Source organism: Silurus aristotelis (assembly GCF_946808225.1).
Source record: "Silurus aristotelis genome assembly, chromosome: 5".
NCBI lineage: Eukaryota > Metazoa > Chordata > Actinopteri > Siluriformes > Siluridae > Silurus > Silurus aristotelis.
Genome location: NC_139578.1, coordinates 1,655,476 through 1,668,917, shown reverse-complemented (window position 1 = coordinate 1,668,917; position 13,442 = coordinate 1,655,476). Strand labels below are relative to the sequence as shown.

General features: G+C 40.5%; 1 protein-coding gene across 1 annotated transcript; it reads right to left on the bottom strand.

The window, feature by feature from the left end:
* Positions 1 to 791: 791 nt before the first annotated feature.
* On the bottom strand, positions 792 to 13,185 carry LOC310726629 (uncharacterized protein). The gene is made up of 19 exons (XM_083542375.1): positions 13,116 to 13,185; positions 12,457 to 12,516; positions 12,343 to 12,378; positions 12,168 to 12,253; positions 12,029 to 12,071; positions 11,714 to 11,934; positions 8,928 to 9,089; positions 6,655 to 6,816; positions 6,533 to 6,566; positions 5,511 to 5,597; positions 3,657 to 3,692; positions 3,309 to 3,392; positions 2,941 to 3,026; positions 2,661 to 2,703; positions 2,305 to 2,525; positions 1,975 to 2,136; positions 1,178 to 1,339; positions 1,027 to 1,070; positions 792 to 928 (listed from the first exon to the last, which is right to left on the bottom strand). Exons 1-18 carry the CDS (start codon positions 13,123 to 13,125, stop codon positions 1,032 to 1,034), a joined length of 1,734 nt encoding a protein of 577 aa, XP_083398501.1. The 5' UTR covers positions 13,126 to 13,185; the 3' UTR covers positions 792 to 928; positions 1,027 to 1,031.
* Between the last annotated feature and the right edge of the window lie 257 nt (positions 13,186 to 13,442).

Here is a 13,442-nt window from a genome sequence, read left to right as displayed (position 1 = left end):
CGTAACTAAAATGACAAACATGACTTATATATATATATATATATATATATATATATATATATATATATATATATATATATATATATATATATATATATATATATAACATATAACATAACATATATATATATATAATTGTTTACATAAATCTGTGTGTGTATATATATATATATATGTATGAAGTCCGTTTTTATTTATTAACCTATCAGTGTTCATCTTTGATTCATTTTCTCCATTGATCTTTAAGCACCTCCAGGACGGCACGATGCCGACACTCACGCCTCCGTTCAAATTGACGTCCTGATCAGAGATCCTAATGAGTTCTGGTACAAAAATGTCTTTCCTCAACAAAGTGGGGGGTGAGCAGTGTAGGATCAGGGGGATCAGGTTGAGACGCATCGACGATCAGACCTATTTTTCTTTTCTTACCTCAGTTACAGACAAATCCTTCATTATTGATTAAACCTGCCACAACCGGTGGTCCCCCAATCAGAAACGAGGCCGGGGTGCAGGCGTCGGGAAAAGAAAAACAGAAAGAAAAAAAAAAGTGCTTGGTTCTATTGAGCCTAGAGTAGGACAAGAAGTGGGTGCAAGGTTTCAACACAAAAACTGGGGTTCTTTTCTGGTTCAGTTCACTGTAGGGGTTAATGGGGTACAGGTTACATCTTCCAAAGTGTTCCAAACTTTGTTTTAGTTTTAAACGACTTTTACAGCGAATACACAATGACACGACGGCACGTCATGAGAACGACAGCTGAAAACTTTCATCTACATTCCAACTTAAAAAATGACAACATACTGTACATTGAAGATACACTTAAGTAAGAATAAGAAGAGGTGTAGAACTGTATGGTCTACGGTTATGTATATACTGTATATAGCAAAAAATACAAAATGTGTGAAGCTCGGAAGCTTTGCAGCAACGAAACTGAAATAGAAAACAAAAGCAAAGAGAGTGTGAACGAACCTTGCTTGAGGACGACTTCGAAAAAACTTTAAAAAAATAAAATAAGCATTGATACTTACACAGCTCAGTGCCTCCTATGTTTATTCTCATAGAACATAAAATCCTACAGAGAGTCAGACAAAAGGGAAAAAAAAACATGAGGTAGCGTTTAGTTCACTTCATATGTTTTTATAATCCAACACACACAAATCAAGAGAAATAAAGGCTCACGATCAGAAAGCAGGCGCCGAGAAGCACAGCCTTGATCTTCACATCCAGGTCCAGAGGGAACTTGATCCCGAAATTGTCGGCGTCCGTAAAAGCTTCTTGTACGTAGCCAGACCACTGTTTACTGATGCGGCCCACCGACGACGTTTCATCCGTCGACAGAACCTGAGTGAAGAAACAAAATTTTTATTTAAAATTGGTGGACTAACGCCATCCTGAAATGATGCTTCATGTCATAATGTCTTTTGGGGTGCAAATTAATTAATAGGATTTATTAATGGGGTGCAAATATTAATAGGATTAACTTATTTTATTATGATAATTAGGGGGCCAAGCAAGAAGCATTGGTTCTTGATAGGAACCAGTGGCAGCCCAGAACCATTTCTCAGAAAGTTGCGAAGTTTGGCACACTGATTGACTGATGGTCTAAGGAACGTTTTGCCACATTTGGGCCCAGTGCTATTAATTTAATAAAATTTAGAGTATGTCTACAGCCATACATTTTCAACTACATGTCCAAAGTTCCCTGGGTCAAGACAGTTACATTTTACAATATATTGTCGATTTCTACTTAACGAAAGGTTCTAGCATTTTGAATTTTGTCAACGACGTCACCAGATTTGCCTCACATCATATAATCACATTGTCACCCATTTTCTTTCTAGACCTTTCCATGGTAGTGAAGTTACAAATCGCTCTTGACCCCTTTGCCCAAAGTTAAAGGTCCCATTGAGTTCAGGTGCTTGGCCCCACGAAAATTGCTTGCACCGTTATTATGTGCAAAAAGGTTCAAACAATACCTCGAAATGCACATCTGAACAACATTTAAAGGTGCAAAAAGGTCCAACAATCGTAAAAACGTCCTGCTTCCTCTCATTTTGAATGGTGAACTTGGGCAAGAAAGGGTGCCATGATTGAACCACATAGCCGATTGGAGTGCCCGGTGGAGACTGCACCTCGAGCTGAAAGCAAAGCAAGGACCAAATAATTTCAGTCACTGAAACTGGTTAAAAAATCCTCTTTAACACTCTATACTGGATCCCATTCTGTTGCCTTCTGGGCCTGAATCTGTTTCTAAAGCTCTAATGCCAAGTTGCTTCCTAAAAACGATGATGGTGTACGTGCAGTACCTCTTGCAGACAGCAGGGGAAACAGCAGCTCCCGCAGCGTAGCGGTCGTGTTAGCGTGATCACCTCCTGGCCCATGTTGTCCTGGATGTGGAGGACGAAAGAACGGAGTGGTCCGCAGCAGTTCCGGTTACAGCAGTCGTTCTCCTCGGCTACGTAGAAGACCTGTTGGCCGACCGTGTTCTTCACCAGATACTTGTTGTTGGTCTCCCATCCTAAGAAGACTGCATCGCAGAGCAACACATAAGCTAAATTTGTTTAGGAAATCAAGTCTGGATATGTTTTGGGTTTGGTGGAAAACATTTTCTTTCCTTTTTTTCTTACCAGTACAGTAAACTTTCAGAGACAAAGTCATTTACCTTCAGCAAGCTCCACTTTCTGGTGAATGAGAAGCTGGTCGATCTGATCCCCAAATAAAAGAACACACACACACACACACACACACACACACACACACGTAAAAGCTTCAGGTGACACAGAATTCACATTGGAAGTACATCAGGAGCTCACACGTTTTGAACACATTAAGAGTTTTGGGTGAGCTCTAGGACTGATAATCTGATTAGTCATCACTGATACAATCGGTACTCGGTTTTCCATCATGGCTTTTATTTTTTATTTTAAAGTTAACAACCTCACCTGCGTTAAGTACTCCAGCCCTGGTGGACACCCAGCCGGTCTCTGCGGAGCCGGCATCATCGCCGGAACCTGAGGAGGCACATACCCTGCAAATAGGGTGCATTTTTTATATTTATATAAATAAATAAATAAATACACACTATATTGCAAAAGTATTGGGTCACATGACCTTTCCTGCTATTTGTGATTATTTTCCAAATTGTTACCACAAAGCTGGAGGCACACAATTGTACAGGACGTCGTGAGATGACAATAAAATTTTGCATTTATTTCCCAATAACTGCACAGGTCTATGATTTACCTCAGATAACTAATGGTACCAGAACCCAATATCGAACGGTTCTTGAGGGTGGACTCTTGGTTCATACCTGGTGGTACAGGAACGTGTCCATAACTGGGATTGGAGAAGTTTTTTCCTGGCTGTAGATCAATGCAGTTGGCTGTAAAATGACCTGCATGATGAAACATGAAGAAACAGTACCATAATACAAATCGATGAAGTCCTGAGACAATTAGAAATCAGGGGAAAATATATACAGTATATACATCCTAAAGACTCCACCTAGAAGAGACGTTTTCCCAAAAAAAATTCCAACATCTGGAAATTTTATTTGGGTTTTTCAAATAAAAGGGGGGCATGCAGAGGGGATTGTTATGCATAAAATATCTAAAACTATACATAATTCTTATTAGACTGAGCTGTTAATCGCACTTACCCGCTGGATCCATGACCTCCAGTGGATGTTTTCTCTCTGCGGGGAAAACAAATCCATAAAATACAAGTTACTCCACCATTTCCTGTTTACTGGGTTCTGAATGGAAAGTTAGTAAAAAAAAAAAAAGAAAAGAAAAAAAAGTCTAATAAATGATTTATGTAATGTAAAGACTTTCTAGTCACAGCTTTAAAGAAATTATAAAAAGAATAAAAATTGCATACCCTGATTAAGAACAACAACAACAACAGCAGCAGCAACAAGGCTGGTAAGAGACTGTTTCCAGAACAGAAACCAGATGTTTTCATGATAAAGAGAAGTGATGGGGAGGGGGGGAGAGGGAAGGTTTTAAAAGGGAGGTCTAACAGTGCTAGATAGGAAACATGACATGGAAAATAAATGGCTGTGTGTGGAGTGCAAAAAGAAGTGTAGCACTGATGTGTTGATTACACGATCCAAAGTCCAGAGTGGACAGGCACTAGGACCTGAGCGGATCCCGATTGGAAGCAGGACCTGATCCAATTTTAATTCAATTTCTTTTTTTTTTACGTAAATCTGTCATTTTCTGTGGAGACACAGAAGGAACATTATCGTCATGGTGCAATTATGAGTTTAGAGGCTGGACATCTGATCAGAAGGTCATGAGTTCAAATCCCAGCATCAACAATGTGCCACTTGCTGGGCCTTCAGGAAAAAAACATTTAACCTTTACCTGCTCCGGGCGTAAAATGTACCCCTTAACTCCAGTGGTTCGACTCTGGGTTTCTTCCCAAAGCCCAAAAATTCACTGCTAGATACATTGCTCCCTAGATCTAAGTGAAGTCCAAACATCTGGGGTTCCATGGACCCATAGACACACTGACCTTTGTTGAACATTCCATTCGAAATGTATTTGCTTTTATAATAACCTCCACTATACTGGGAAGATGTTCTACTGGATTTTGGATGATTCATGAGATTTCATTTAGCCACAAGGGTGTTCGTCAAGTCAGGGACTGATGTAGGTGAGGTGAGGAGGCCTTATGGTCAGAGCTCCATAGCAGGCCACTCAAGATCTTCTACTCCAACTCACGTAAAGCATACGTTCATTCACGTCCTCCAGCTTAGAATTTGGAACTCGGTCGATGTCTGCCATCTTGGAAAACAGGTCTGTTCTTGAAAAACCTCCGGGAGGGGTTTTTTTTTTTTTTTTTTTGTCCAATAATTCGATCGGGGATTTATGAGCTGATCAGCGGATTGAATCAGATCACGAATGACCAATTTATGGTCGATTTGAATTAACAGCGAACGTTTGATTTTCATTAATGAATAAAAAAAAAAATGCTTAGCGATAATAAAAGATAAGGCTGGGAACCAAAATTAGCCCTGATGTAACCTAACTCCTAAGATGGTTGGTTGGAATGTTTTGGAATTTGCATGCTGTGTGTGTGTGTGTGTGTGTGTGTGTGTGTGTGTGTGTGTGTGTCTGTGTTTTTTTCCTTTCCTCTGGACAAGGTCACTTCAGATCAGTATTGTCTATTATGATCTTTTTATTACATTTCCTCTGGAAATTCTCAACCGTCTAACAATGAAGTTCAAATCCAATCGTTATATAAAACCCCTCCCCCTTAACCCCCAATTACCAATCATGTCAAGTGAACCTGGACGTGACATATTACTGGGTTAAATTATGGGAAATTCTATTGTACAAGCCCTTCCTATAGAAAGAACGTCTTCCGAAGCACCAAATGACCCTCGATCTTTGCAAATGGACTTCGAAACACATGCAAATCCAATAAGATCCCATAGTTCAATCATTCTAAAAGACAGATTATGCTGAAGAAATGAAAAAGGAAAAGTCACACATCTTGAACTCACCTTTTACTAGCGGTAGATTTAGAAAGGAAACCAGAATGAGGATGAGGAACATCTCCACCATACGTTCATGGCGTTGCCTCTCTCTCCCTCACTTATGCTCTCAGAGAGAGCTGAATAGCTGCGAAAGGAGAGGTATTATCCAGACGCTCGCTTTAAAGCAGACGCTAGAGGGGCGACTCCCACAAGGAAGAGGCGGAGATGATAACAGTACACTTTACACAGGCTGACATAAAAAAAAAAAAAAAAAAGGGTGTGTGTTTTTCATATCACTCCTGACTTAAGAGGTAGCTCAGGGAACGGTGAAGGAACCCTGGGAGATGTACACCTTGGAGAAGTGTGTGTGTGTGTGTGTGTGTTTACTATACATTAAACATTAACTACAATAAAAGTGTAGATCTAAAAGTGAGCGCACTCCAGGACTTTAAACCTTCTGATAGAATGTCTGAACAACTCGAGCAGGTCACGATCCTCGTTTTTCAGATAGAATAAAAAAACTAAACGGTCCAAATTATAAATCCATCATTTATTATCCTAAACAACAAACAAAGATAAGTTACATGAATACAAGGCCGGGTGAAATACATAAAACCGTGTCATAAATGGTGCCCTAATGTTCCAGGAAACACATTTGGCATGTGGTATGTGGAGGTTCAGGGATGAGCACATGGCTAGACGAGCAGGAACATGATAACGTTCAAATTCAATCAAGGCCAAATGGACTCGTAATGCAATCAGTGGCTATGAAGTCATGGACGTCCGTTGAACCAAAAGGACATTCGGAGAACAATACCAGACGAAACACACACAATGACAGGGAGTGAAATATCTGCTCAGTGGTGTTTAATAGATGGATTCGGTGCAAAAGTGTACAAGAAGGCAACACCACACACACCAATGAAAAATGAGTTTCAGGTTCCTCTTCATGTTCCTTAATGTTTAAACGCCCGTGTTTTGGAGTTTGCTTCACTGACATATCCAGGAGCTCTGAGACTTTTCTTCTTGTTAAGATGAACGATGTCAGTGTTGTTTGGGCGAATGCTCAAAAAACATGAAATCCTGTTAAAAAAAAACTAATAAAAATCAACGTTTTTTTTTTTTTCTTAGACCTTCACCATTAATTTCCATGGTAAGAAATTGCACTCACAATGAGGAAACAAGCAGCCAACACCACAGCTTTGATTTTAACGTCCAGGTCCATGGGAAACCGCACTCCGAAATGATCTGCGTCCGTAAACATTTCCATGTCCAATCCTGCCCACTGCTTGCTTATCGTACCGATAACTGAAGCCTCGTCCAGGGACGTGATCTTTCAGGGGTAAAGAAAAGAAGCAGGTTATTGTCATTGTGTCATTTAAATAATTATAAACAATTTGTAAACATAGAAACAAACAATTCACCCAAGGGATCAATAAAGTATTCTGATTTGGATTCTGGATTCTTCTAAAGGCATATTATATATATATATATATATATATATATATATATATATATATATATATATATATATATATATATATACAGTGGGTACGGAAAGTATTCAGACCCCCTTAAATTTTTCACTTTTTGTTATATTGCAGCCATTTGCTAAAATTATTTAAGTTCATTTCTTTTCCTCATGAATGTACACATAGCACCCCATACTGACAGAAAAACACAGAATTGTTGACCTTTTTGCAGATTTATTAAAAAAGAAAAACTGAAATATCACATGGTCCTAAGTATTCAGACCCTTTGCTGTGACACTCATATATTTAACTCAGGTGCTCTCCATTTCTTCTGATCATCCTTAAAATGGTTCTACATCTTCATTTGAGTCCAGAAATTTTTGATTATACTGATTGGACTTGATTAGGAAAGCCACACACCTGTTTATATAAGACCTTAAAAATCACAATGCATGTCAGAGCAAATGAGAATCATTAAGGTAAAAGGAACTGCCTGAAGAGCTCAGAGACAGAATTGTGGCAAGGCACAGATCTGTCCAAGGTTCCAAAAAATTTTTTGCTGCACTTAAGGTTCCTAAGAGCACAGTGGCCTCCATAATCCTCAAATGGAAGACGTTTGGGATGACCAGAACCATTCCTAGAGCTGGCCGACCGGCCAAACTGAGCTATCGGGGGAGAAGAGCCTTGGTGAGAGAGGTAAAGAAGAACCCAAAGATCACTGTGGCTGAGCTCCAGAGATGCAGTCGGGAGATGGAAGAAAGTTGTAGAAAGTCAACCATCACTGCAGCCCTTCACTAGTGGGGCTTTATAGCAGAGTGGCCCGACGGAAGCCTCTCCTCAGTGCAGGACACATGAAAACCCGCATGGAGTTCTCCAAGATGGTGAGAAATAAGATTCTCTGGTCTGATGAGACCAAGATAGAACTTTTTGGCCTTAATTCTAAGCGGTATGTGTGGAGAAAACCAGGCACTGCTCATCACCTGTCCAGTACAGTCTCAAAAATGAAGCATGGTGGTGGCAGCATCATGCTGTGGGGGTGTTTTTCAGCTGCAGGGACAGGACGACTGGTTGCAATGAAGGGAAAGATGAATGCGGCCAAGCACAGGGATATCCTGGACGAAAACCTTCTCCAGAGTGCTTTGGACCTCAGACTGGGCTGAAGGTTTACCTTCCAACAAGACAATGACCCCAAGCACACAGCTAAAATAACGATGGAGTGGCTTCACAACAACTCTGTGACTGTTCTTGAATGGCCCAGCCAGAGCAATGACTTAAACCCAATTGAGCATCTCTGGAGAGACCTAAAAATAGCTGTCCACCAACGTTTACCGTCCAACCTGACAGAACTGGAGAGGACCTGCAAGGAGGAATGGCAGAGGATCCCTGAATCCAGGTGTGAAAGACTTGTTGCATCTTTCCCAAAAAGACTCATGGCTGTATTAGATCAAAAGGGGGCTTTTACTAAATACTGAGCAAAGGGTCTGAATACTTAGGACCATGTGATATTTTAGTTTTTCTTTTTTAATAAATCTGCAACAGTGTCAACAATTCTGTGTTTTTCTGTCAATATAGGGTGCTATGTGTACATTAATGAGGAAAAGAAATGAACTTAAATGATTTTAGCAAATGGCTGCAAAATAAAAAAGAGTGAAAAATTTAAGGGGGTCTGAATACTTTCCGTACCCACTGTATATATAAAAAATATACTAAAGGCAAAAAATATTAAATATTAAAATGCAAAAAATGATCTCATGCATGATCTCAAATGCCTAAAAACTATTGTACAAATTCCAAAATGTCAAAAATAAAATTTCAAAATGTGGAAAAACTAAACCGTTAAAAGAATTCTTATTAGACACTACAATAAAGTTGGCAGAGCCACGGTGTAAAAGTGGCTCAGTGCTGTACACACTTCCGCCTGAATGCCCCCTGGTGTGAGAAACTCTGGTGGTTGACATTCTGCACACGAAACCTTAAAAATGACATCGGAGCAGCAGTTCCAATGGCAGAAAGGCCCGACGATCCTCAGCATCGCTCTCCTCGTCACGTCCCTGATGGTGAACTTGGGGAGATACGGGTGCCAGTCCTGCGTCACGTATCCAATCGCAGTGCCGGGAGGAGCCTGAACCTCCAGCTGAAACACAAACACATTTCAGAATCACTTCTACATACATGAAGGTCTGTGTGCACAGTGCAGTGCTGCTGTGTAATCGTGAGCAGGAGCAGAGATGAAAGAAACAAGGGCGAGAAATGCAATGGAAAGGATGAGGCTTTAACCACAGCGGTAACTACAGTAAACAGGAAACCTCACGAAATCCTCCACCTGAACATTCTGCATCACTGTTGTGTAGGTTGTGGACCTGGAAGTGAAAAACACCTGTACAAGAGAGGATCAAGACTAGAAGGGGTCTTTAAGAATCTGAAATGTGCAAAAAAAAAAAGCATGTAAAAATATAAAGTGAGGAAAATAAGTATTTGAACACCCTGCTATTTTGCAAGTTCTCCCACTTAGAAATCATGGAGGGGTCTGAAATTGTCATCGTAGGTGCATGTCCACTGTGAGAGACATAATCTAAAAAAAAAATCCAGAAATCACAATATATGCTTTTTTTTTTTACTATTTATTTGTATGATACAGCTGCAAATAAGTATTTGAACACCTGAGAACGTCAATATTAATATTTGGTACAGGAGCCTTTGTTTGCAATTACAGAGGTCAAACGTTTCCTGTAGTTTTTCACCAGGTTTGCAAAAAATGCAGGGGGGATTTTGGCCCACTCCTCCACACAGATCTTCTCTAGATCAGTCAGGTTTCTGGCCTGTCACTGAGAAAAACGGAGTTTGAGCTCCCTCCAAAGATTCTCTATTGGGTTTAGGTCTGGAGACTGGCTAGGCCACGCCAGAACCTTGATATGCTTCTTACAGAGCCACTCCTTGGTTATCCTGGCTGTGTGCTTCGGGTCATTGTCATGTTGGAAGACCCAGCCTCGACCCATCTTTAATGCTCTAACTGAGGGAAGGAGGTTGTTCCCCAAAATCTCGCAATACATGGCCCCGGTCATCCTCTCCTTAATACAGTGCAGTCGCCCTGTCCCATGTGCAGAAAAACACCCCTAAAGCATGATGCTACCACCCCCATGCTTCACAGTAGGGATGGTGTTCTTGGGATGGTACTCATTATTGTTCTTCCTTCAAACACGTTTAGTGGAATTATGACCCAAAAGTTCTATTTTGGTCTCATCTGACCACATGACTTTCTCCCATGACTCCTCTGGATCTTCCAAATAGTCATTGGCAAACTTAAGACGTGCCTGGACATGTGCTGGTTTAAGCAGGGGAACCTTCCGTGCCATGCATGATTTCAAACCATGACGTCTTAGTGTATTACCAACAGTAACCTTGGAAACGGTGGTCCCAGCTCTTTTCAGGTCATTGACCAACTCCTCCAGTGTAGTTCTGGGCTGATTTCTCACCTTCCTTAGGATCATTGAGACCGCACGAGGTGAGATCTTGCATGGAGCCCCGGTCCGAGGGAGATTGACAGTCACGTTTAGCTTCTTCCATTTTCTAATGATTGCTCCAACAGTGGACCTTTTTTCACCAAGGTGCTTGGCAATTTCCCCGTAGCCCTTTCCAGCCTTGTGGAGGTGTACAATTTTGTCTCTAGTGTCTTTGGGCAGCTCTTTGGTCTTGGCCATGTTAGTAGTTGGATTCTAACTGATTGTATGGGGTGGACAGGTGTCTTTATGCAGCTAACGACCTCAAACAGGTGCATCTAATTTAGGATAATAAATGTAGTGAAGGTGGACATTTTAAAGGCAGACTAACAGGTCTTTGAGGGTCAGAATTCTAGCTGATAGACAGGTGTTCAAATACTTATTTGCAGCTGTATCATACAAATAAATAGTTTAAAAATCATATATTGTGATTTCTGGATTTTTTTTTTTAGATTATGTCTCTCACAGTGGACATGCACCTACGATGACAATTTCAGACCCCTCCATGATTTCTAAGTGGGAGAACTTGCAAAATGTCAGGGTGTTCAAATACTTATTTTCCTCACTGTATATATTTTTTAATGTAATATATACAGTATATATGTATAAAATTTATTTGTATGTAGAAATATAGGATGTTGGCTGAAAGAAATAGTAAAGCTGTTGATAGGAGACAAAAATTATGATTTTTCTTTTTTTTGTTTGTTCTTGTTCTCTTTGTTACATAGAAAGATTTTAAACAAAATGTCATCAACAAAAAAAGCAAAAAAAAGTAATAAATAATAAATTTAGAGAATTCCAATTCCAAAAAGAAAGAAAAAAAAAGAAATCCCAAAATGTAAAAAAATTCAACAAAAAAAAATTTCAGATTGTTAATATAAAATATATAAAAACCCCAAACGCCAAAAGAAAACCTAAACATTCTCATATTAAAGGTCATGTAGGAGTCGGAAACTGCGTCACTCTTAAACACAACCGGGACGCACTTGGAATCGGCTAAACCTCAAAGTCCGACTTTCGCCGTCTCTATCGCCTCACAATAAGATCCACAATATACATGAAACATGTCCACAGTGTTGAACACCGCTATCGCCCCTCCCACCTGGTGAATCTGACCAGCTGGCTCACAGAGGCCATTTTATCATGGAGAGAAGTTGAACATGGGGAAAAACCCTCTCTTACCCACCTGAAAAAGATCCAGTAGTTGAACTATAACAAGGTTTTGCATGTTTATTTATAGTCCTCCCTCTTCCCCACGTACCTCCTGTAGGCAGCAGGGAAAACAGCAGCTGCTGCAATTTAAAGGCCGTGCAATCGTGATCGTTTCCCGCCCCACGTTGTCCCGGAGGCGCATGACAAACGAGCGTACAGAACCGCAGACCATCCTGGTGCAAAAGTCGCTTTCTTCTGCGGCGAGCCACACCTGCTGTCCCAGGCTGTTTTTCACGACATACTGGTTGTTGGTCTCCCAACCCAAAAAAGCTTAAAAAAAAAGATAAAAGACACAGAAATCATGAAGTTCTCACGTTCGCGTATTGTGTGCATGGGTTAAGCGAGTTACGGATTTCATTTTCACCTTCGATTAGTTCCACCTTCTGGTGGACAAGGAGCTGGTCAACCTGTTGAAAGTTACGTGTGATTCAATAACAGTTTTTTTCCATTTATGCTTATTGTAGATTTTAGCGCTGTGCATTGTTTGAGCACTGAGACTTCACCTGGGTCAAGTACTCCAGTCCAGGTGGGCATCCTGGCGGTCTCTGAGGGGCAGGCATTATGGTGGGTATCTGAGGTGGCACATACCCTGCGGCAAATACGCAAACACGGCGTATAATCTCTGATTTGACAAGTTAGCAATTATTTATTTATATACTATATTACACATATATATACCTGCCATCATCTGAGGTACCTGTGGGAGCACAAAACCTGCAAGGAAATAATTCTGGCCTATTAACATGATGTTGCAGGAAACCATGTATGCAAATAATTGTAATGGGAATGCACCTGGTGGCAGAGGAATGTTTCCGTTTGCGAAAGCGTTGCCGCATGGATCGGTGTTGTAAGCTATGGTAAAATATTTTGAACGGTTAGAACTTAAAGAACTTTCAGCAAAACCCATCAGGTTCTACTTGCTATCATTTCTCATTTCTTTCAGATGCTTTTCTGCTCGCCACGGTTGTAAAGAGTGCTTACACATTCATACGCAAATACGAATTCTGAATTTCTAAACTGGTGAATGGGGAGTTTTAGGAAGGGCCCTACATCCCAGTGTCCTCCAATTTTATTTTATTTTTATCTGGCACCTTATCTTCAAACACCTTATTCTTCACATCCTTGGGACGGGATTTTAAAACAACCAACCTCTAAGCTTGGAGGCAAGCGAATTTTTTTGAACATCAAAACCATGGTGTTGTAGGGTTCTCGTTTTCTACAACGTCAACCTTAGAACCTCCAATTGCTTAGAAATGAAACATTACACACCATTGGCACTGGAAGTTTTGTCAGCTTTATTGCGTTTACTCTTTTATGACTGGTGTTCACGTTGTATCACGTGGACATTTAATGGCGCATAAACGAATCATTCGAATTCTTTGACCAGAATAACTTCGAGCCAGACCATTAATGGACCATTTGCAAATACTAGTAAGACCTCAATCGCTTACCCGGGACCATGGGGATAGAGCCTGGAGGGCCGGGAAGTTCTCCTAATGGAGCAGATATAGAAGGGTAAGGAAAAGAGAGCATGGATTTGATCACCGACCATTTTTTTTATTACTCAGACCCATGATATATAGTTAATCAGTGAACTGGGACAATTAGGTTTGTAGGAGTAAATACGCGGAGCAGCGTCACTCTGAACAAAAGTCAAACCCAAGTTTTTCTGCCAGGGCAAATATACACCATATTGGTGTAGCTCATAGTGTAAAATCTGTGTGCACATTTCAGGCCACAAGCTTCAGAATCTTAAATGATGCAATCTACAAAATATT

What these genes read in the sequence shown, in the direction of transcription:
- LOC310726629 (XM_083542375.1), bottom strand. An exon ending in GACTGGAGTACTTGACCCAG is followed by an intron (nt 12,072 to 12,167) that starts GTGAAGTCTCAG and finishes AACTTTCAACAG; the next exon opens with GTTGACCAGCTCCTTGTCCA. An exon ending in TGAGCATTCGCCCAAACAAC is followed by an intron (nt 5,598 to 6,532) that starts ACTGACATCGTT and finishes AGCATAAGTGAG; the next exon opens with GGAGAGAGAGGCAACGCCAT.